Source organism: Caretta caretta, chromosome 7 (genome assembly GCF_965140235.1).
Source record: "Caretta caretta isolate rCarCar2 chromosome 7, rCarCar1.hap1, whole genome shotgun sequence".
Lineage (NCBI taxonomy): Eukaryota > Metazoa > Chordata > Testudines > Cheloniidae > Caretta > Caretta caretta.
Window position 1 is genome coordinate 72,245,898 of NC_134212.1, and position 24,865 is coordinate 72,270,762.

Here is a 24,865-nt window from a genome sequence, read left to right on the forward strand (position 1 = left end):
TGATCACCATTTTAAAAAATCAACATTCCTCAACAAGTATCAGTTATTTCTTAGCCTAAATATAAAGTGAAATGACAGTGTCTCATGAAACATGGTAAAATCAGTGACTTTTTAATGGTGACCTCCGTACGTGTTTGTGAAGCATTAAAAATGCCATGAATTAAAGGCAAATATTGGCATGTTAGTGTCTCAGAAATGCTTATTATTTGTGTCACTTGAATAATCAAAGTGGCTGACTGCAATTTGATGGGTTACAACCTTCCAAAGCAATATATTAATCAGCTAACTGAACCACGTAGGAAATAAAAAGGACAAAACTGGCGACACTGGCATAGTCCCTACAATTGCATTTATTGGAATGACTCTGTGGGATAGTTTATTTTTACGGGGGGACTGGGTGGAAGATAATCACTTTACAAATTCCACATACTCCACAAAGCTCAGTTCATCAGACCAAGACTCTACTCTTGCAAACACATACATACATGCATAAAGTTAAACATGTGAGTAGACCCATTAGACCCATTACCACTCATATGTGTAAGTGTTTGCAGGACTGGGTCCCTAGTTAATAAGGATTAATTGCCTTTTTACCATGTGTGTGTCCCCAGTTGGACTGTGCCAGTGAGATACACATCTACGCTGGAAAAAGTATCTTAATTTAGTCCTATAGAATTTAAAAACATGTTATAAGGGGGCAGAGGGTGAGGGAGGATTAGATTCAGAGCCACTGCTGTCAAAAAAATACATACTTCATATTTCTTAATAATACTTGATGGGGAAAACTATACACACCAGAAATTCCCTGTACGCTCTTTTTTCCCTAATTAGACATTCAATAACGGTCCCTTTGTTTTTCAAGTCACTTCCCAATTATATATTACATGTGTTTTTTTCAATCCAGACCCTTTAATTCTTTTTCAGTGTTGCAGAATTAACTGGACAGTGTACTTAATCCTGTCTCTACAAAGACCTTTTTGTAAATGCAATGAATGCTTTCCTTTTGCTATGGTCTGCAATACGATTTGCGGAGGGCAGGGGTGCTTTTATGCACATCATTAATGACATTCTTGTAGGGATTGCAGTGTTGAACTAAAACCCCAAAGCTTTTACATAATAACTTACATGTGTCTGCACGTGAGCTGGCCCTTTAAGAAGGAAGCTGCCTTGGGCTGCTGCAAAAGGGGAATCGGGGAAAAGGCTGAGAAACTGTTAGCTGGTGGGGTACAGAGCCCAAACTAGGTGGCATTATTATTGCAAGTATGGTCACTTCATATCCTTTGCCTGAAGGCTTCACTGAATTCGAGGTGTTTGGCATTGGCACTGCCCTGCTGGTAGAAGGTAAGCTGGGGGGAAAGTTAAAAAATCAGATCTTTTCTCCATTGTTATTCCTGAAAGTCTAGAAAAATGGGGTTTGCAAAATTTGAGCAAAGAGAAGCATTTGCAATACAGCAACATAGACTTCGGGTTGCTGTTGTTTCTATGGCCACATAATCAGTAGTTTTGATAATTAAAATAAGACGATGAGTGGGAGGAGGTTGCTTGCAATGCAGAACTCTTGTTTGTGTAACTACATTATTGAGAGAACCAGTGGTTGTATTTTGCCCTTTTTAGAAAGAAATTGACTGTGGGTGAAGGGGATGCAATTTTTGTTGTTGATTTTTTACGTGTTGTTATATTTTCGTCAGGGAAGGGATGCTGAAGTGATTCAGGATACCAAGCTAATATGTAGCATTCATGTTTTGTTTGATGTGATGGACGTTCTATAATCAGAGAAGTCAAAATTTAGTAATGTAATTTACAATACATTCAGACTGATTTGGTGTAGTTTTAATTAATAGCTTTTTTTGGTAAATCTAGGGAACAGAAATATAGCTGCATGAAACTCAAAAGCTTGAGCACTATAAAGAATTGGGCTCCAGGTAGAACAGACTTAATTAACATAACTTAGCCAAGATGGTCTCTTGGTCCATAGGCTGCTCTTTTGAGAACATATACAGCTTCTTCTGACCACAATTAAATAGATAATTTATATGTATTTTGGGATCTATCAAAGACTATTCGTGTAGCCATCCCCAAATGCTGGCTGCTGGCCCTTATTCAGGGCCAGCTCTAACCCATGCAAAGCATGCAGCTGTGCAGGCTTCTCACTTTTGGGTCCCACTCTCATCCCCCTCCTAGAACCATGCTCTGGGTCTGAGGTCCTGGCAGCATTCAAGGAGACCCACCATAAGTGCCATCAAGAAGGAAAAAGCCTTTGTTCTATAGCTCATCCTCAGGAATATGGGAAAGGAAAAAAACACCCCAGTATTCCAGATGCAATTCTCTGGGCTGACAGGGCCCAGTGCTGGCAAAGAGAGAACAGCAGCACCTGCCAGGCCTATTCTGAAAACAACTTTCCCCAACTACCTGCTAACTGGCCTTCCAGTCTCCTGCACTTCGACATTCTGTTCTCTTTTCCTCTAAATCATCTGCCCACAGCCCATATTTACCCCTCTTAGCTCTAGTCTCTGGCTGTTACTTGCCTAAGCACCATGTCCCTTCATGTGACTTGATTCTTCCTGCTACTTGTAATCTGGTATCGGGGATAGAGTGCAGGTCTTTTTCTTCTTCTTCTGGTCTACAGTAACCTTTGCTTTCTGATCACACTCCAGAGGACAGGACTCTTCGGGCCAGCACTCTCTCAGTCTTTTTGGCTTACAGTCCAGAGACTGGGTCTGAAGTCTGCTTTCAACCAAAAAGTGAAGCAATGTACAAAAATAAGAAATATTTTATGACCTCAAAAATGTTTGGTTCAAGTTCTGGAAAAAGACTTGGGTTGGCTCTTATTTTATCTATGCCTGCTTGTCCGTGTTTATTATATGTATTTTTCTTCAAATCTAGTCTAACACCTTAATTCTCTTCTGGTGGTTGCTAAATTAACCAGTGAGTAGTTTTAACTGTTTAACCACTGGCATCTCAATGAGTGTTCAGGGGCATATGTATTTAACAGATTACCTAAAGTTGGATCTGAACTCTGCAGGTTCAGATCTAGGGTTTCACTTTTGGCCTATATACCATTAAGGTTTTTTATAACAGTCACTTTTATCACGGTAGATGCTGCAAAGGAGTCAGAGCTCTCCATTGCAATGCAAATTCATTTTAGCGATCTTTGTCATATATTTGTGATAAAACACACCTACATAAAGAGAGTATATGTGTATTACTCCATACAATCCACAGAGACAAGCATTTGGTGACTGAAACCCTAATAAAATACGAATTTCATGAAAACAGAACTTCACACATGCTAGGGTTTTAAAAAATTATGACCTAATTTGATTAAATGCATTTGAGTAAACACAACTGAAAAAGGGAGACTGCGGAAAGGGATCTGGGGGTTATAATGGATCACAAGCTAAATACAAATCAACAATGTAACACTTTTGCAAAAAAAAAAAAAAAAGTAAAGATCATTCTGGGATGTATTAGCAGGAGTGTTGTAAGCAAGACACAAGAAGTAATTCTTCCGCTCTACTCTGCGCTGATTAGGCCTCAGCTGAAGTATTGTGTCCAGTTCTGGGCGCCACATTTCAGGAAAGGTGTGGACAAATTGGAGAAAGTCCAGCGAAGAGCAACAAAAATTATTAAAGGTCTAAAAAACATGACCTATGAGGGAAGATTGAAAAAGTGGGTTTTGTTTAGTCTGGAGAAGAGAAGACTGAGAGGCGACATGCTAACAGTTTTCAAGTACATAAAAAATTGTTACAAGGAGGAGGGAGAAAAGTTGTTTTCTTTAACCTCTGAGAATAGGACAAGAAGCAAATGGGCTTAAATTGCAGCAAGGGCGGTTTACTTTGGACATTGGGAAAAACTTCCTGTCAGGGTGATTAAGCACTGAAATAAATTGCCCAGGGAGGTTGTGGAATCTCCATCATTGGATATTTTCAAGAGCAGGTTAGACAAACACCTGCCAGGGATGGTCTAGATAATACTTAGTCCTGCCATGAGTGCAGGGGACTGGACTAGATGACCTCTTGAGGTGCCTTCCAGTCCTATGATTCTATGAAATTGTGACAGCTCAAAACACTGTTTTAGACAGCGTTCTTGGTTGTTTTGCAGGTCACTAAAGTTCACTGGAGTACTACTTTATAGTTATTGTCTTCCTGGAGAAAAAAATGAAATGTGTATAATCAATTATAAAACTAAATAATTTTAAGTAAGAAAGGACAAAGACATTGTTGTAAGTGCAATGAAGGCTTTCCCGTTTTTTTTCCCCCCCTTTGCTGTGGTGTGCCAATTCAGTTAGTAGAAGGGATGGAGAATGTGTCTGTTTTCATTCACATCACTGATTAGACAGGATTGCAGTATTTGAACTGAAAACTCAACACTGTTTATTTTTTAACATAATGTAAGTGTGCACAAGAACTAGCCCTTTAAGAAGAAAGCTGCTTTGGGCTTCTGGTACGGGAATCCATGAAAAAGGCTGACAAGTGTTTGCTAGCAAGACGTAAAGGTTGGGCTAGTTAGTTTTATTATTGCAAATATGGTTACTTCAAACCCTCTCCCCGAAGGCTTCACTGAATTAGAGATGGTTTGTATTGGCACTGCCCTATTGGTGGAAGGTAAGCTGCTGAGGGGAAAACTGAGGGATGCAGGAGAAATCAAATCCTCTCCCCCTGGCTGTTGCTACAGATCAAGTGAAAAAAGAGCATTGCATATATTTCTTTTCTGAAATATTTCTGGTATCTATTTTTGCAAGAGAATATAGATTTCAGGGTTACTGTTAGTAAGTTTATGTCACCATTGATTAGGACAATTAAATTAGGACAAGGATTGCTTAAAATGCAGAACTGTCCAGGCTGTAGAATGGCACGATCAAGACAGTTGGTGCAAGTAAGTTTACTATTTTAAGGAATCAGGTGATAAGGATTTTGAAGTGTTATCTGAGTTAGATTTGGTGGCATCGGCATTTGAAATTTTAATGTGAGTGGTGCCAAGTCAGGGAACAACCCTATCTTTGCTGAAAAAATAAAAGCTAATTTGAGAGGGCAGTAAACTGCAGCCAGCTTGTGATTTTAAACGTTGTGGGGAACTGATTTCAAAGATAACCTGATCAAGAGCTCTGTCTTATTTGTCCAGAAGCTACTCTCTTAGGAAACAGAATAACTTGGTTTTGACATCCACCAGTGATTTTTTTATAATTAGATTATTACTTGCCATAAATAATCCATTGAGGAAGGGCAACAACAAGATTGAGCTGACAATTCAGGCTCTGTCAAGGATAACCTTTGGGAGAAGTCCAATATAGTCAGGCCGACTGAGACACAGTTGAGGAACTTTTGTGTTTAGATACAAGGCGTGTTATAGTTGTTATGGGAGAAAAACTCATGTTAAACATGACCTATTTTTTAGTAAAGACAAGCCCAGAGATGTATGGCAGTCCCTGCAGATAAGCCCAAAGATGTATGTTGAGGGCTGCTCCTCCTAAAACTGTCCTTTTGACCCCTGTTGTTCTAGCTCATGGATCGCTATACGGAACCTGGTAACAAAGTTCTGACTAGAGAGGGAAGAGTGAAATACAGAAATATGTATGAAAATAGTTTGTGCTTCATGTGAGCAATCACACTCGTGACACCATAGTGCAGCCGGAGACATGGCTTCAGTTGCCATTCATGTCTTCTCCCCTTGAAAATCCTTTTGTTGCTTATTTGTGTTGACCACTACGATATTTATGGGTCGCCAGTTGTTTATTGTGTATATGTTTTCATAGCAATTATTTCTGTCTCATTACAGAAAACAGTGGTGTTCATTGTGTTTCCCATTTCAGTTGATTCTAGCCAAAATGATGATGTTTTTCAGCTCTGCTTGGGTTTTGTCTGAATGGCTTGACAATCATTTCTTTTCGCAAAATCAAAGAACTCCGAACTCCCAGTAACTTCCTGGTTCTCAGTCTTGCGTTGGCTGATTGTGGGATCTGCATCAATGCATTCATTGCTGCTTTTTCCAGCTTCCTGAGGTATCTACATCTTACACTTTCTTCTCATTTCATTTTCTTTTTTTTTTTAACTCAAGAGGACTACACTACATCAAAAATAAATAATTCTAAACCTAATAGCTTAATCTAATGAACGCATTTCTACTGCACCATCTAACCATCTTTGTCTAACTTAAAAATTATAAAAATAGATTCAGTACTTAGGCCATGATTCATAAAGTTATTTAGGATCCTAACGCTCACTGAAGTTAGGAGCCTAAGTACCTTTGTGGATCTGGGCCTTAGCGTTTTCACCGTGCAAATTAAAGAGTAGCTCTTAGCACAGCCAGTCAGATCACCGATAACCTAAAGCCAAAGAACTTCACTAAAGACTATACCAGAACAAAATGAATAATTCAACAATTATTTGAATTTTCATTCAAATAAACCTCCAAGTTTGCTCCAAAGTTATCTGTGACCCTGTCTAAGAGGTTTCCCTAAACACTTGCACAAGGGCATTTTTGTTCCGAAAAAAGTTGGTAACAAAATCTGTTTTCATGGAGGTTCAAACCAGTTGTGACCTGTTAAGCCTTCCTCCTTTACATAAGTGTTAGTAATTCAATCAGGAAACAGAATACCATGCAACTATAGGTGATCAAGTACACAGCAAATGAATAGCACAGCAACTAACAGTTCTGTTATAAAAGTAATGGAACTAATGGTTAGACTGTAAGCTCTTTGGGGCTGGGACCATCTTTTTGTTCTGTGATTCTATAGCATCTAGCACAATGGGGTCCTGGTCCATGACTGGAGCTCCCAGGCACTATTGTTATATAAATAATAAATAAGACTCTGAAGGGGTCCACTCACCAGTGGTCAGGCAGGGTACGACAGGTCCTCTTCCCTCCTGGCACCCCTGTTGACAGCCTCTCTGGTCCTGCTGTGATCTGGCCCTTCTGTCACTTGTGTCCGCTGGCCAGGTTACATGTTTCACATCCATCCCTTTCAGGGTATACAATGATCCCAACAACAGGGTAGCCTTCTGGGTTAGATGACTGTCTCTGGGTCTCCACCAGGTTGAGATCTTGGGGTCTTGTCCTTCAGGCCCTTTTCTCCTCTAGACTCCCTGTACCAGGTCCACTTCTGCTTTTGACACCCCTTAGGGGAACCCAGGCACATCCTCCCCACCAAGTTCCAATCCAGGGCCCAGTGTAGACAGCTATGTCCTGCACTACCAATGTGCTATACTGCTGCCTCCCTGGATTACTTCCTACCCATTCCCTCTTTTCCAATGGGTAAAGACATAAAATAAGTGGAAATCAAAGATAGTTTCAGATCTTCTATAAATCTCAAGCCTCTTCCCTTTGCATTTGGCCATGCTACAGTCAGGCATCAAGCCTCAGGGCACAGACGTTCCTGTGGAGCTCCTTCCGAGGAGCTCAGAATGTAGGTCAGCTCATCTCCACAGTCTGCTGCTTTACTGAGCTGGCTTGCTCCCATTTAGAACTGCTTTGCAGGTGTGGTGGGATGAAGCTGCCTGGGCCCAGTGCAGCTGCTTAACCCTTTCCTAACTGGTGCAAGGTTTGCAGCCCCAATATTAAAAATTTTGTGCATTCAATTACTGTCACTTAGATGGCCAGTGAGTGCCTGATTTGCAGGCATAGGCCCACATTTTCCAACTGGGGTACCTAAAGTCAGGTTCTTAAATCCATATTTATGTACCTAAATAGAAGGGGCCTCTTTGCAAAGTTACTGAGCATTTACAGTTCCCATTAATTTAAATGGGACCTGAGTTCTTTAGTATCTCTGAAAGTCAGGCCACTCCTATTTGAATACTTAAACATGGATTTAGAAACATATTTAGTACCACAGTCTCATACTATGGTGTTATGGGTCATATAAGTACACAGAAAGGGACATCACCAGGTGACTTCAACCTCAGTTTTACACCCACAAAAAGGCAGGATTGGTGAAGACTGAGATTAAAATGTAGCCCTAAAAAATCTTTGTGAGGTGGACCATTATGCTTTGTGTACAAATTAGCAAATTGCCATTTAATGGGGCTCTCCTGCATTTCTTTTCACTTCATGACTAAGCTTTAGTAACTGGTTTCCATTTATTTTTGTATGAACTTTACTAAATGGGCTTAAATTAAGATATTGGCAAGTTATCCACACACAGTGCATATATATTTTAAAGTTGTATAATTGAATGCTATGTAGATTGTTTGCTTACAAAGTCAGCATTCCCCAATACACCAACAACAGGTGGTTTCTATTTTCAAAACAGAGACAAAATGTAGTATATCAGCCACAACTGTGCGGTAACTACTGGCAAATATAAACATTTAACGGTGACCACTCCGTAATAGCATTTACACATTTCAAAACAGGAAAACAATTATATATTGTATTTTTTTCTGAATTATTTCAATTAGCAAAGATGTCTTCACCTATTTCTATTACATTTTGAATGGTTTCCTTATTCGTTTGCAGGTACTGGCCCTATGGCTCTGATGGTTGTCAGATTCATGGATTTCAGGGCTTTGTGACAGCCCTGGCAAGCATTAGCTCCTCTGCTGCAGTTGCCTGGGACCGATATCACCATTATTGTACCAGTAAGTCCTACAATTTATCTAGCGCCAGTATTTTGATTTTTCATTTTAAAATAGGACTGGTTAAGCTGCAAAAATCTCTACCTGCCATAGTATGAAAACCATTACAAAAACATAAATATACCCCAATAAATGTTTTAAAGTGTTTAAATATTTAAATGTTTAAAACTCTTTTCAAACATGTCTAAGATGTGGCATAAATAAAACTGTGATGATGGGATCTTGGCCATGCAGGGGACTCCGTGCAACAGATAATAGTAAGTGATTGAATATGGATTTGGAATCATAATTAGTAGCATGATTTGGAGCATAGGTGTATTACATCATCCAGGTCATCTCCAAATACTGATCATAGTGGCATGGTTCCACGTTATTATTTCCCTAAATCATCCAGAAACCCCAAACTGATTAAATTTCATGTGTAAAAAAATATGTACCCTTGCCCCAAACTCAGCAATCTGATCCCCACGGCAGCCCTTCATGCCTGGGTGGTGCCCCATCGATTGCAATTAGGCCCTGCACAAATACAATTGCAGGATTGGGGCCCATATCAAAAATAGGTACAATGTATTACAGGCAGCATATGACACCCATATTCAGATGGCCCAAGCGCTTATGTTCTAAAGAGTTATTTTCTTGCAACTTGCTCAAGTTTCCCCTTTTTTACTGACATGTAATACATTTGTTCTCAATCAGGGAGCAAAGTTTTCCTAAGAGCTTCAACAAAAATTGTTGTATCATTTTCAAGCATTGACAGAGTGGAGGAAATGCTGTTTTTCTGCTAAAAAAAAAAAAAAAGTGCAACTTTTTTTTAATACTAGTTCTAGCACCTCGGTTGGAAATGATGGAAATTTAATATTTGGTGGAGATATCAATGAACCGTCTAAATACTGAGCACAGAAATACCGTTTTCTGGTCCTGTAAAAATTGGTTCTGAATTGTTTAAGATATCGGGATGTGAACTAGCTTTACTTATAAAACTATCTACTAATGTTCTATGGGCACTGTGCTCATGTGCATATGTAAAGTGAGTGGAAATTTCCATTGAATTAGACCATCTCCCAGGATCCCATTACATTTGTGCATGCGTGCACAAGATTTCAGTTTTAATGTGTACAGACTTGTGTAATATGGTCTCAGAGGAGACAGAGCTACCCAGAGGTTGCTATAATATATGCTGGGAACCAAATTGCCCTCCAGACAGTCCCTTTATTGAATAGAGAGAGGTGCAAAGATAAAGCCACCTTCATATTCTGCACTGAGTGGCACTCAAGAGGAGGTGAAGCCCTGTTTTCTTTTAAAAATAAAAAAGCTAGGGAAAAAAACATGAAAATATGAATCTTAATTTCCCAGACTTCAAAGTTCTTTTGGCTAGCAAGAAATTGCAAATGGAAATTCCTGTGGAAATTCCATAATCTGAACTATTTGGCTAGCTACCTAACCCTAACACTGACCTGTACCCCTTAAGCATACAGGAGGTTGCTCTGTAGAATGTCCGCAGCTGGGGAAGCCAAACCTGCCCATGGGTTATGCTGAATCAATGCTTCTCCCATTTTACCTCGCAACACCACATACTTAGTCAGCACTTTCCATTTTGGGATTGCAAAAACTAGCTATGAGTCCCCCCACAGACTGGAGGTGACTGGCACCTTCTGCTGCCACAACACGCCTCACAAAGACATTTTGTGATCAGGGTCCTTGCATCCCTGGTTATGTTGGTGGGTGAATCAAGCCCTTTATTTGTTGTGCTAAAGCACAGCACAGTATAATCTGAGCACGTCTATTTTTAGAGATCCTTTTGTAAAGAAATGTCTTCAAAAAGTGAACTGCTAGTTAACTGGGAAATCACCAACTCTCTACTCCCCATTCCCAATGCCAGATTCTAGCTTAGTATTCAGAAAGCTTTTGTGATACAGCATTTCTGTGATTAAAACAGCAAATATTAAAACTAAATGCGGAGCTTGCAGCGAGCTATTTGTTATGAGAACTCTACTCCATTAGCTGCAGAAGGGTTTGCTATCGTTTTGTTCTGAAGCTTTTGTCAAGAATTCAGCTCAGGCAATGAAAAGTTTTGCTTTCAGACCCAAACAAAGGCCCTGGGATAGCACAGGCCATAAGCAGCATGCATACTAATATTCTTTGGACACTGAAATATGTTTGGAAGCAGAACAGAACAGCGGCATCCCTACCTGATAAGAGAGCTGGACTGAAAATAAGTATAGCTTTGGAAAGACATTTTACACTCTGCAGTATTGGCTAATTCTTTTGTGGAGTGGGTTGCACAAGCTTTTCACCCCACCCATTCACTGCAGTATTATCTTAAAAGCTAAGGCAGATGGACCCTTGGGGCACAAATAAACTCCTTTATTTTGCCTGAATTGTTACTTACTGATAACTAAACAGCAATGCTCTTACTGAAGATTTCAAATTAAAAGGAAAAGAAGAACAGAGTAGTTTTAAAAGCCAGTGCTCAAGACTACTTCACATGCTGATTGTGAGGAAAAGTAGTTCACAATTCCTGATCTCTATAAATCTGATGCATCAAAACTCCAGGCCACATCCTACCCTCAATCCATACACTCAACTCTGTAATTACTCAAACTGTAATTTGATTATTACAGAGACAGTTATTCTCTACTCACATGCATTTCAAACAGGCAGCATATGCCCCTGAGTGATGATGCCTTTACTAGGAAAAGGGAGGAAAGACTGGAACCAGTAATTTCAAGAAGATTCTGTGGAAGTTGGGAGTGGGTAGCAGTGGGAGGAACTGGGGTTCAATTAACCATCTAGAAAAGGGCAGTTTCATTTGGGGACATTACCAGCTCAGGGAGGAATGAAAGCTTCTATCCTTCATTAGTTAAACTATGGTGAAACTCTGCAAACATGTCAGTTTTCATTGACTGAAAGAGAAAAATGTGATTCTCATTCCTGAGGAGAAAGCTGACCATTAGGAAGGGTGTGGGGTGTTTAATAACTTCAGCCCCATTCTGGGGTATTGATTCAGGCCAACTGTTTTCCCTCCAAAACCAGAAGTGGCAGCTGTTTAAGAAAAGGAGAGAATGGGGGAATGCAAAATCTGACAGGGTTGTATATCAGTATTTGATAATTAGAGAAAACAGGGGCAAAATATTAGGGGACTTTATATCAGTTTTTTTTAAATTAGGCACAAAGGGGATTTATATAGATATTTGAAAATTAGCAAAAGAAGGATAAAACCTGAGGAAATTTTATCTGTATATTTGACAACTAGAGAGAAAAGGGGAAAATTCTATGGGGACATCCCATCAATATTCAATAATTAGCAAGAAATTGGGACAAAATATGAGATTTTGGTATCAAAATTCAGCAGTTATGGAGAAAGTTATTTCCCGCTCTCTTGCCATTCAAAAAGAAAGCCCTGAGTGATGAAGTTGTAGCATGAGATGAGAGGGAAGCTTGGAATGAGAAGACTCCAGAAGAGTCTGTTGCCAGTGGGAATGGGTATTACCTAGAGATGAAGAAAAAGTTGGCAAGTGAGAAATGGAGTTCAGGTGGACATCTGAATGGGTCATTCCATCTGGAGCTTGAATCACTGATTGAGGCCAACTGTTTTCCCCTTCAAAAGCATGTGTGATTGCAGTTTAAAAAGGGAGGAGGGAAAACAAACCCTGAGAGAATTTTATATCAGTACTTGACAATTAGAGAGGAAAAAAGGCAAAATCTGCAAAGATTTTCAATTAGTATTTGTTAGAGAGGAAAAGGGAACAAAATCAGAAGGGATTTTGAAAAAAGGATAAAATTTGAGCAAATTTTACATTGCTCTTCAACAATCAGAGGAAAAAGAGGCAAATATGAGATTTTTACATCAATATTCAGTGATTAGACAGTTATTGTGTCTTCATCTGCTAGCTGTAAGTGCTGAACAATTCCGAAGCAGTCCTTCGTGACTTATTGTATTCAGTGTAGCTGCTCTGTCATTCTCCTTTTATCTAGACTTGCAGCTATTTCATTGTTTCTCTGTGAAGCCCTGAAAAAGCTCAAGTTTCCACACAAATCCTCATGCATTTGCATTGCAACAGGCAGTGAAAGGTTACTCACAGCCATTTGCCAAAGTGACTTGGGGCCCTCCATAGTCATAACAAGAATCAAAGGAGTAAAAACCTTTTACCTGGTACACCTTGTTAACAGCTACATGTAAAGAAGCCATTTTTCAGTGCACAACAAGAAGTCTTATTGCTCCTACAAAAGCCAGTAACATTACTACATATTCTTGGGCATCATCTACTGGCACCCTAACTATAGGCACCGCATATTATTAAGGTTGCCTGATATTTCCCATTATAAAGACCCCATTTTCAGTTGCTTATAACTTTGACAATATTTAACCATTGTGGTTGAAATTTTTCATGTGCAGTATCTGCCTCAAGCTGAATTGTTTTGGAAAATATCAGCCACAACAGTTCAGCCATTTCAACAGTTCTTGTGTTAAAATATTCTGGTGACCTTTTCTTTGAGAAGCTGTAGCTCCTTCTTACTTTGGAGCAGGGACTCAAAATTTGGCAGGTGGGTGGTCTTTGAGTCAGGGATGTACCTTTTATGGTTTCTGTTAAAATCCACCCAAATTTGAGCAAGTTACAATAGTTTGAAAATATTTCAGTTCCCGGATGCTCAGTAGGTACTCCTCAGAATTTAGTTGTTAAAATTTCCAAGGATTGCATAGTCTAGTGCAGTGTTTCCCAAACTTGGGATGCCCGCTTGTTCAGAGAAAGCCCGTGGCGGGCCTGACCGGTTTGTTTACCTGCCGCATCCGCAGGTTCGGCCGATCGTGGCTCCCACTGGCCGCAGTCCGCCGCTGCAGGCCAATGGGGACTGCGGGAAGCGGCGCAGGCCTAGGGACGTACCAGCTTTCCCTGAACAAGCGGCGTCCCAAGTTTGGGAAACACTGGTCGAGTGGAAAAAACAAAACAAAACGTGATCATGTAATTAAAGACTATACTAATGCACAAGGGCATGAATTAAGGATTCATCTTAAATCTGGCATTTCCTAACTTTTCAGTGCTTCACTTTGCAACTTTAATGTCCTGTTAACACAGTTTTCTGTGTAACATGTATAGACAACCCTCTTGTATAGACCATTCCTAAAACTGCCCATACCAATGTCCTACTGTACATCACAGAGAGAATATCTTTTCTGACCCTCAAAGGAGTTAAGGCCAGAGCACAAGATTCGATTACTCATAGTAGGTCTGATTCTCTACTGTCTTGCATTTTGTTCAAGTACTCACATTTACCCTTTTGATTTGGTAGTACTGTATTTTGGCCCTGATTCAGGAAAGCAGCTCTATTCACACAACACTTGAGCGCATCATGACCTTTAGGTATGTGATTGTTTTCCACAATCTGGGCCTTTATTCCTACTCTGGGCAATTGTAAGAGACTAGACAAGAAGTTTTGCCATAAAACCATAATCTGATCTACACGGTATTGAATAGTTATTGTTTTGTACCAACACTGTCATATGATCTCCAACACTTGAAATAATACTGTTTCAGTGTGATCTGAGAGTGTGGTTTTGTCTATTCTTTCACTGAAATTAGTTTTATTAATTTCCTCAATGCATTACCAGATCCAGGGAACTTGAATGCTCTTGAATTTGTTTTCTTTAATTGACCCCATCGCTGAGGTGACTGTAATGCTCTGGGAAGATGTCAGTCATATTCTTTAGGTCTGTCCAAATTCTCTAAGCCCAGGACAGGTACAGCACAAGCAGTGGCTGCGCAAGCTTTATTTACATTGCCCTGCCATTGTGGCATCTCTGTTCTGAAGCGACCACCTCCAAAACGAAGGTAGCTCCAAGTCAATTCAGTTGTTAACCTGCAGTCTGCTGAGACTTCACTGGTTCAGTTTCCTTGAATAATAACAGAACACTTGGCTTCAGTTCAGTGCCAAGTATCTCTAAGTGCTTTACAAACATTAAACATACTGTTGTGACATACGGTAATATGGTTATTCCGCCTTGCAAATGAGGAAATTGAGGCAAAGAGACTTTAGAGCCAAAGTTTTCAACTGTGTCCTCCAGTTTTGAGTTTCTCTGATAAAGAGCTCTTCCTTTTTGGTGTCTCTCTCACGTAGGGCCCAATCCTGCAAAGCTCTCTGACCCGTCTGAGAGGTGCTGCACTTTCTCAATTCCTACTGAAGGCACTCTGAAACCTCAAAGTATCCATTTTGAACCTCTCATGCTATCTTGGTATAATGGTGAGGAGGGGTCTTGGGAGCAGCGGCTAAACCCTTTTTCATTTCTAGCACCAACCTAAAGGAAAAGTTGAAATGGTATCCCTGTCTCTGAGGGAGCCATCTCCTCTCAGATGGAACTTACCCCTGAGAAGATTATCCCTTGGGGTCATAAAAGTATTTCTGGACAGCAAATGTATTGCCTCTGGAGTGGAGCAGCTTGCATCTGATGTTAGGGTTTTTTTTAATATCCAGAGAGAATTGCTCAGCTTTTCCACACAAGGTCTTCACTCACACTCACTTCATATTTATCGCTTGCACAAAAAATTATATTCGCAATACATTTTTCAGTAAACATGTTACCATCCAATACAACTAGTGGGAATTTGCTTGCCAAATGATAATCTTGTTTTCCTTGATTATGGTTATGCAGAAGCAATTTTGTTCACAGGGAAAAACAAATGAATAGATTGTCCATTCCCATATATCTCCCATTTGCAAACACATGCACTTCGGATGCGTGAAATTTGTCATAGGCTAAGAGGGAAAATTTAGTGGGAGACCCTTTTTAACATAATAGTAAGACATCACTTCTATGACTGGGGACCTTTCTTTGCACTAATCAGCTAGCACACTGATCCTGATCCTAATCCTAATCTGCTCCTCAAAAACCAGCCTGGGTGTTGTTAGCAATTGTTTGTCTATCTTCAGAGTTTCACCAGTTTGAAGCTCACTTTTCCTTTCCTTTTAATGCAGGGGTGGGCAAACTTTTTGGCCCAAGGGCCACATCTGGGAATAGAAATTGTATGGTGGGCCATGAATACTCACAAAATTGGGGTTGGGGTGTGGGAGGGGGCTCCGGGCTGGGGTGGGGAGTGGGGGGGGGGTGAGGGCTCTGGCTGGGGGTGTGGGCTCTGGGGTGGGGCTGGGGATGAAGAGTTTGGGGTGCAGGAGGGTGCTCCGGGCTGGGACCGAGGGGTTTGTAGGGTGGGAGGGGGATCAGGGCTGGGGCAGGGGTGCAGGAAGGGGTACAGTCTCCAGCTAGGGGTGCGGGCTCTGGGATGGGGCTGAGGATGAGAGGTTTGGGGTGCAGGAGGGTGCTCCGGGATGGGATCGAGGGGTTTGGAGAGCGGGAAGGGGAATCAAGGCTGGGACAGGGGGTTGGGACGCGAGGGGAGGCTTCCGGGGGCTATGCCGTGGCTGTGAGGAGCCACATGGTGCGGCCCCCGACCCTGATCCCCAGCTAGAGCGCAGGAGCAGGGCCATGCCATGACTTCTGGGAGCTGTGTGGTGCAGCCCCAGACCCCGCTCCCCAGCGGGAGCTCGCGGGCTGGCTCAAAATGGCTCGCAGGCCAGATCCGGCCCACGGGCCATAGCTTGCGCACCTCTCTTTTAATGCTTCCTGCCCAATACATGTCTTTTTTAAAAAAAGAAGAAGGGATAGAAATAAAGTACTACAGTATGCTACAGAAATGGTTCAAAGCACTAAGGGTGGGGCTTGTGGGGCATTGCTGGAGGTTCCTGTGATATTTTTTTCTTAATAACATCCTCAGTCTCCAGTTTATACTCCCAGAATGCTATGTGTCATAACAACATAGGAACTCAAGATTAACCATACCAAATGAGATAATAGGTCCTATAATAGCCCTCTGGCCGTGTACAATTCCTGATTCTTCAAACAAAGGTGCAAATATCCCATAATGTTCCTGGCTAACTGTACATTACTCATTCAAGGGGGAGAAGAAGACTGCTTCCCAGCCTCAGTGAAGATTAGTTTATTCCCTGTAGCGTGTGATTTGATTAGCCTTATCTCAGCCTGAGTATAACTATAAATGGTAATCTTGGTAAGAAAATTATCCAGCCCTTTTTATATGCAGCCACAGTATTTGACTCAGTGACCTGCACTGCAACAAATTCCACAGACTGCCTGCCTTCTCTGAAGAAATATTTCCTATATAGTCTAAATTTACCAATCAATTTAATTTATTAACCTATTCCTCTTATTTTTATGGGACTGGGTATAAAGGCATGACTAATCAGTTTTTACTATAAAATTATGAAGGGCAAGTACCTCTATCAGTTTTCCCATGACTCATCTCTAGGCCAGGCTGAACGATTATACTTTCTGAGGGCAGAATAATTTAACTGGTGGAATCTTTATTATAGGTGATGATGCACAAACCAAAAAAAAAAAAATAACCCATGACCTTAGGTTATGTCTGCAGTTAGAAAACATTATTATTTGTAAAGTGAGCAAATTTGCTCTAGAATCTTTGACCAACATTAAACAAGTAGCCCAAAAAGTTATTTACAGAATCACATTTCTGAACAGAACAACAGTTTGTGGTGAACACTCATTTTTTGAATCCCATTTCATCTCCCTGACCCCTCTATTTGTATGGGATCTTCTTTATTTCCTTCAGTTATCTAGCCTGACCAAATTCTTAAAACTTGTTTTCAAAACACATGAAAAGCTCTTTAGTGGAGACACATTAAAAAAAAAAAAAGGAACATTTCAACTACAGCACCACATGTACCTCCTGTTTTGTATAAAGTTGAGCAGTGATATACTAGATATCTGATAAGACTAAGCCAAAAAAAAGAGAGTAGTTTCCTGGTTCCTGAAATCCTGAACTGATGCATCACTGTGATATGACAGTGTAATTCCACTGTAATCAGCCTGATGTACCTACACCTATGCTTCAGACAATAAAATATGGCAGAAAGCAATTACTAACACCTTGGATCATATCCTGAGTTTCTTTGATTTTGCACCCAGATTCTAGACAACACTGGCTCTACACAACCCCACAAAGACACCAGGAACAAAAGTAATCTTGGCAAAGACGGGTTTATGGCAAGCAAGAATAGATCATTTGCAACAGAAAATGGCCTTGACCCCCTATGACGCTTCACGTCTCAATGTGCAAATGACCCATGAAGGGGCTAAGTAGAGATTGTAAGAGCCACAATTTTTGCAAGAGCCAGGACAGAGGCACAACAAATTGCACTTTGCAGTTTTCCTCCTGGCCACAGCTTTTGGGACATTCATGTATCCATAGCTTGAAAACAGTACCTGACCCATCAAGTGATGTTCTTAGGGTCAAATCTCATCCCTCCACTGCTAACAAGGGGGGGCAGCAGAGGGTTAGAACTTGAGCATCCTTTATGGGGGTGCTGCACCCCATTTGTGTGTCATTGCACAACAAGTCTTGGAGATTGGGCCAAGTGAAGGGGGAGGAGTGAAATAACCTACTGCAGGGCTACTGTAATAGCCAGAGTAGTTCTAATGCCACTCTGTGCCCTGGAGGGATTCCTTACAGCAACACCACTGGCATCTGCCTTTTGCCAACCCTGGCTACTTAAGCTTGGCATAGGGACTGGATTTAGCCCTTAGGCAGGAGGCCAAAGGTTGAGGGGCTTCAACCACTGGAGGTATAATGTAGAGCAAAGGCTGGATAATTGCATTTAATGGGAAATAACATTTCATATTTCTGCCAAGTCAGTCCTGAAAAGGGAAAATTAAAAGTCCTTTTTCATGTTTTAAGATTGTGTTTTTCTATGCTTTGCAGGAAGTAAGCTACAATGGAGCACAACTATCTCAATGGTGATATTTGTGTGGGTGTTCTCTGCATTTTGGTCTGCAATGCCACTGTTGGGGTGGGGTGAATATGACTATGAGCCACTCAGAACTTGCTGCACGTTGGACTACACCAAAGGAGACAGGTGAGGAGGCCCATGGGATCATTCCCTCAGCTATCTGTGAAATGGGTGACAAAACCAGCAGAATTTTATAGGAAACACTCATCTTTCAGAGCTGACATTAGACATCTGGCTGCCCTAGATGCCCCATCTTTCTGGGACAGAGCAATTGGGTGGAGATGTGCTAGTGTGGTTGCTCTCAGCCCCCAGCCATGGTTACTGCTGTGTGAAATATCTCAGCAAACCTCTGCTGGAAGCAGCTGGGCCAGAGACCCACTAGTATGGCAAATCCTACTCACTGCTGCTGTCACAAAGGCCCTGGAACCTTTCAAAGAGCTGGATCCAAGGTACAGCTCGCAGGCATGAGGGCAGCTGGGTCAGCGGCAGCCCTCAAAAATCGACACCCTAGGCAGCTGCTGTGTGAACTATGCCAAATACTCACTGTGCTACCTCTAGTGTTACAATATCCCTCATGCTCTCCTGTCTGTTTATCCACTTAATACATCATGTCATGATCTTTGATTCTGAACACTCTGACCTGGACTTTTTTGTTTTACTCACGTGTTGTACCTAGCACAAGCCCTGATCTTTGACTGGGGCCTGTAGGTACTATCACAATAGTAATTAATTAATTACACTATCATTCTTATCATTATCTTTATGTAATACTATCTGTTTGCTGACATCAGGTGAAACTCTTGACCCAACAGGCCCTAGAGCTAAACTAGGAGGAAACAGGTGGTGGGGTGTTTTCCCTGAGTAGCTCTTCTTACCAGAATCCACTTCCACACCTGGTCTATCAGAGTGCAACTGTATTGAGCTTCAGAACATGCCCCAAAGCTTGTCTGTTGCACCTAAAGCATCTGTCCTTTTTTTGCATTTTTACAAATATATAAATACTTAGAAGCTTTTGCCTGAGAAAAGATTACAAGAGATCTGAATTTCCTTTCCTATGCAGTCTTTTATTTATAGTAAGGTAATATATAGAATGGTTGTTAATTAGTATTTCAAATATTGCATGTGTGCTGGAGCACACTCTGATTAGTGCATTTTATAAACAACAAACAATACATCAGAAAAGGATTAATGGGGGCTTTTTCCTCTACCCACCAGAAATTTCGTCACATTCCTTTTTCCTATGGCTTTTTTCAATTTTGTGATCCCTATCTTCATCATGCTGACAGCTTACCAATCTATAGAGCAGAAATTCAAGAAAAGTGGACAACAGTTCAAGGTAAGAAAGCTTCCCCAAGTTCCCCCCAAAACAAGACCACCTATGTGAGATATAAAGTCCTGAAAACACACTCTCACTCCTGGCCTCAGTATCATTGACCAAGATTTTGAAACAACCCCTCTGCTCCCCTCCCTACAGAATCCTTCCCACATTATACACTAAAACAAATGCATGCTAAAACAGAATAGGGGGAGTTTTTGTTGATTTTATATAAATAATCATCCAGAGTAGCTTTGCTCATGAAAGCTCATTCTTACTTACTTAACTAAGTCTTAGCACATCAAAGCTCTCTGAGACCAACAACACTGAAAAGGAAACATTATGAGGAGGACTCGGGGAGACTGGTTTTATAAATGAGACTTGCCTACACTTGGCTAGGGTAAATCAGAAATCTTTATGAGGTGGAAACAAAGGAATTGTTTCTTCAGAAATGTTCTGGAGCACTAGGTTTATGATGATGTAATGTGGTGATTATGTAACTTGTTTTTTTAGGCACATATTGTACAGTCAGTGGGCTTTACACTTGACTGGCTAATTCATACACACAGCTCCCTCAGTTATCAAATTCATTCTCATGGCCGCCTTTAAAAAAAGGAACAGAGTTAAAATTTGAGGCACAGATTTGCCCTAGCAGACGAGTGTATAGGATACACAGAGGTGAAAGTAAGCTGGTACGCCCCGGTACGGCGTACCGGCAAGAGTCCGTGCACTGTACCGGAGCGGATCGGCTTCCCCAGGTGGCAATTTAAAGAGCCTGGAGCTCCCAACAGCAGCTGGAGCCCTGGGCCCTTTAAATTACCGCCAGAGACCTGCTGCCAGAGCCCTGGGAAAGTGGCGGCGGGGCTCAGGTGGCGATTTAAAGGGCCTGGGGCGCCTGCTGCAGCCACCGACCCGGGCCCTTTAAATAGCCGCTGGAGTGGCAGCAGGGCTCCGGGGATGATTTAAAGAGTCCTGGGCTCCAGTAGCCACTACTGCCCCGGTTCCTTTAAATTGTCCCCGGAGCCTGCCGGAGCCCTGGGGTAGCGGCAGCGGGGCTCGGGCGGCAATTTAAAGGTCCTGGGGCTCTGGACACTGTTACTGCCCCGGGCCCTTTAAATAGCCGCCAGAGCCCCACCGCCGCTACCCCAGGGCTCCAGCAGGCTCCGGGGACGATTTAAAGGAACCGGGGCAGTAGCGGCAACCAGAGCCCCAGATCCTTTAAATCGCTGCCCGAGCCCTGCTGCTGGAGCCCTGGGGGTCGCAGCAGCAATTTAAAGGGCCCGGGGCTCTGCTGCAGTAGCGGCAGCTGGAAGCCCCATGGCCTTTAAATCACCGCCAGAGCCCCCGGCTGCCACTGCTACCCCGGGGCTCCGGCCGCGGGGCTCGGATGGCGATTTAAAGGGCCTGGGGCTCCCACTGCCACTACCCTCTGGAGCCCTTTAAATCACCACCTGAGCCCCGCTGCTGGAGCCCTGGGGCAGCGGCAGCGGGGCTCGGATGGCGATTTAAAGGGCCAGGGGCTGCCAGCTGCCTCTACTACAGTGGAGCCCCGGGCCCTTTAAAGCTCCGGAAGAGCCCAGGGCCCTGGGGTAGCAGTGGCAGCCGGGAGCCCCCGGGGCTCTGATGGTTATTTAAAGGGCCTGGGGCTCTGCTGTGGTAGCTGGAGCCCCGGGCCCTTTAATTCACCCTCGAACCCCGGGGCTCCCAGACGCCTCTGCAGCTGGTAGCTCCGGGGTGATTTAAAGGGCCCGGGGCTCCCAGCTGCTGCTACCACAGTCCCAGCCCTGGGCCCTTTAAATCTTGATGTAAAGGGCCTGGAGATGTAAAGGTCCCGCCTCTTCCGGTAGAGGCCACACCTCTTCCGGTTGAGGCCCCGCCCCCTCTTACGGACTCCGGAGTACGGGTAAGTCCTTTAAGTTACTTTCACCCCTGGATACAGGGTATGTACACAAGCAATATATTACTTTAACAAAGATAAAAAAAAATTCAGTGAGTTTATGGAAGAGTCTGACAACTTATGCCTTTGCCTATTATAGGATGGTGTACAATAGCGTATGGTATTATGTAATCCTAGTTATGATGCAAGAAATGTATAGGCATTAAAACTACAGTTCAATGTGTATACACACACATTAATATGTGAGGTACTCAAATACTATGGTCATGAGAACCAGAGAAAAGCCTACAAAATATAGACACAATGACAACACTTGATATCAATGATCTCATTTAATTTTTTGTTTTATTTCTTATATTTGCTTTGTCCCATTTGTAATACCCTCTTACATGCTTACTAAATCACACCCCATCACTAATTTGACCATTTTGCAAGCTTCCCGTTGTTCCCTACACCCTGTTGTTTTCTGTGGAAATGAAATTAACATAGCTGCTTATTTAGCATCCCTGCTGCTTTCAAGGGACACTTCACATTTCACCTTGTTATGTCACCCCTTGATCTATGTCAGCTCTCTAAGAATAGCACTCACAGGCAAATAGCTACTGCTGTCCCAGCAGGGAGAGCCCAAAACATTGGGAGCCAATTCCACACAATTTCATCCAAATTACATCAATGAAAAGCTAAGAGCAGAACGAGGACAGTCTCTAACATGTGTGTCTTCTATTTAAAAATCCTTCACTGATTTTGAGCAAAGAATATTAGGTAACTGTGTCTGTCCTGTCTGTTTAATGCCACATATTACTATGTAATAGAATGAGTGTGTGGTTTTGTTTTTTCAGTTTAATACAAGTTTACCAGTGAAGACACTGGTCATTTGCTGGGGCCCCTACTCCCTCTTATGCTTCTATGCTGCAGTTGAAAATGTGACTTTCATCTCACCAAAACTCCGAATGGTATGTTGAAAAAGCCCTCACATTTTCTTTGTTTTCTGACTTACTCCTACAGCATGATATCATTTCACTAATCAATAGCTTGACACAGGATATATAAATAAGTAAATGGTTTCTACATAGTTTATCATTCATCTACTATCTTTAAAGAAAAGAAGCTAAGTATAGTAATGACAATAATTAAAAATTATATTAGTGAGATCGCCACAAGTGACTGAAAACTATTTAATAAGCTTCACTTGTTGCTTCAACAGCTGATTCTGGATCTCGATATGTAGCCTGAGTATTATTCGGTTGGTCAGTTTTTCATCTAAGTTCAAGTGGTATTACTCTAAAGAGCTGGTTTTGGCCCCATTGTTTTCCAGTGTGGGGCATTCATTTCTTAAGTGAATCTTTAATTAGTAAAGCCACTTTTAAAATGGTTACTTTTCCCAGAGGACTCCTCTCTGAATAAAAATTGTTCTGGAATTGGAGGAAATTAAGCTTTTCTCTAGGTTCTCTCTGTTCTACATTTGTAGGAAACAAAAGGAGATGCTAAGATTGCATATAAAAAGGATGGAAGTTTAGCATATGTGCATGAAGTATTTTACCATTCTATTTCAAAATCAGAATAATTTATCTTGGGGAACTGACTGGCTCAGGGGTTCAGTAATAACATATGAAGCCTTTCATCTGCAGCTCACTGGTTAAAATCCATCCAAAGGTGCAAGAAGCTAAAAGTTACTACCATATATTAGGTGTTCAGTATCCCATCTCAAATGAGTTTGTGATCTCAGTTGACTTTACATTGGATAGGTGCCTACATCACAAAATTCACTACCACAAATTGTACATTTGTTTTCAGTCTCAACTGAAAAATCCCAAGAGTACAGACACTGAACTACTTTCTCACTTTGGAGGTGGTCCCTTTCTAGTCATAGAAATCATAGAGTTGGAAGGGATCTCAGGAGGTCATCTAGTCCAACCCCCTGCTCAAAGCAGAACCAATCCCCAATTTTTGCCCCAGATCCCAAACAGCCCCCTCAAGGATTGAACTCACAACCTTGGGTTTAGCAGGCCAATGCTTAAACCACTAAGCTCTCCCTCCCCACTAGGAACAGTGGCTGGGCAATTTGAAGACGTTTCAGAGTCTGTCTTGCACCTGTCATGTGGGTAAAGGACTTCTCTTCAGTTGACTCAAAACTCATCACGAGCACCAAATTCATTTCTAAAAAATAATCCAGCAGGAACTTGTTTGGTGAGGGGCAAACCAAGCATTTCTCAGGGCTAGACTGAAGTGATGTTACACAAGCCCATTAGATCCTCACTGCAATTTCTGCCGAAACTTACATTTTTTACATGAAATTAAAATTGTTCTCTGTGTGTATGTATCTTACAACAGATACCTGCCATTATTGCCAAGACTGTGCCAACAGTGGATGCCTTTGTCTATGCCCTGGGGAATGAGAACTACAGAGGAGGAATATGGCAGTTCCTCACAGGACAGAAGATTGAGAAAGCAGAGGTCGATAACAAAACTAAGTAACACAGTATGGCTTTAAGCTAAATTAATGCAGACACAGAACTGAAAGCAAAACCAGCAGAGGAAACCATGTACGTACGCTAACTTTAATTAAAGGTGGTTCCACATTGGAAAGGTTCTGCATGGTCTACAAGCAATGAAATACTGAAAGAAAGTCATGTGGATCACTGTTGAGTTTCTCTTTCAATCTGTCACGAGCTGCTTGTCAAACAAGCTGCCTTAAACCTGTGTTGGTTGTTGTCAGTCTCATTTTATATGTCATTGCAAATAAACTGTGTGCTGTGAAGCATTTTTTTCCTGCTGGACTAAGATCAAAGTTTAGAAAATGAACTGTGGATATCAGGTTATCCAGTGAGGCCTACCAGTATTAATTTGTGCTCTATTTATCCAAATGGTATGTCTGGGTAACCAAAAGATTAAAGCATTATCCAGAATTATACCATATGTTTGTGTCAATGGCTTGTTCAGCTGCATTTTTTAATTTCACATAAAACAGAAGTTTGCAAATTTAGGGCCTGAATCTATCATCCTTATATAACTTACAGCAGACACTTATATAACTGAGAGCAGACACCGGCCCATATTAAAGTGAATGATCAGTAGTGTGCATTTAGGACTTTTGTATTTTATCATGTTGTTCATGGTGCCTGTATAACTTAGAACTGGCAGTTGGATGTTGCTTGTTATCACAAGATGTGTCTCTAAATGATCTAGTTACAAAAATAGGTTTCATGACACATTAGAATGAAAGAGACATTGTGTGTATAAAGACTCAAATCCAACTGATTCTTAGAGAGA

The 24,865-nt window shown here is 41.6% G+C and overlaps 1 protein-coding gene across 1 annotated transcript; it reads left to right on the forward strand.

The window, feature by feature from the left end:
• The first annotated feature begins 1,169 nt into the window (after positions 1-1,169).
• RGR (retinal G protein coupled receptor) lies at positions 1,170-24,511 on the forward strand. The gene is made up of 7 exons (XM_048858727.2): positions 1,170-1,341; positions 5,842-5,998; positions 8,452-8,573; positions 18,356-18,509; positions 19,599-19,719; positions 22,435-22,548; positions 23,927-24,511. The coding sequence occupies exons 1-7, from the start codon at positions 1,263-1,265 to the stop codon at positions 24,068-24,070; spliced, it is 891 nt and encodes a 296-aa protein (XP_048714684.1). The 5' UTR covers positions 1,170-1,262; the 3' UTR covers positions 24,071-24,511.
• Positions 24,512-24,865: the final 354 nt, after the last annotated feature.

Excerpts from the sequence above, each read along its gene's own strand:
- RGR (XM_048858727.2), top strand. The coding sequence starts at position 1,263 with ATGGTCACTTCATATCCTTTGCCTGAAGGCTTCACTGAATTCGAGGTG. Across the intron at positions 19,720-22,434 it reads AAAGTGGACAACAGTTCAAG|TTTAATACAAGTTTACCAGT; the intron begins GTAAGAAAGCTT and ends TTGTTTTTTCAG. Across the intron at positions 22,549-23,926 it reads TCTCACCAAAACTCCGAATG|ATACCTGCCATTATTGCCAA; the intron begins GTATGTTGAAAA and ends ATCTTACAACAG.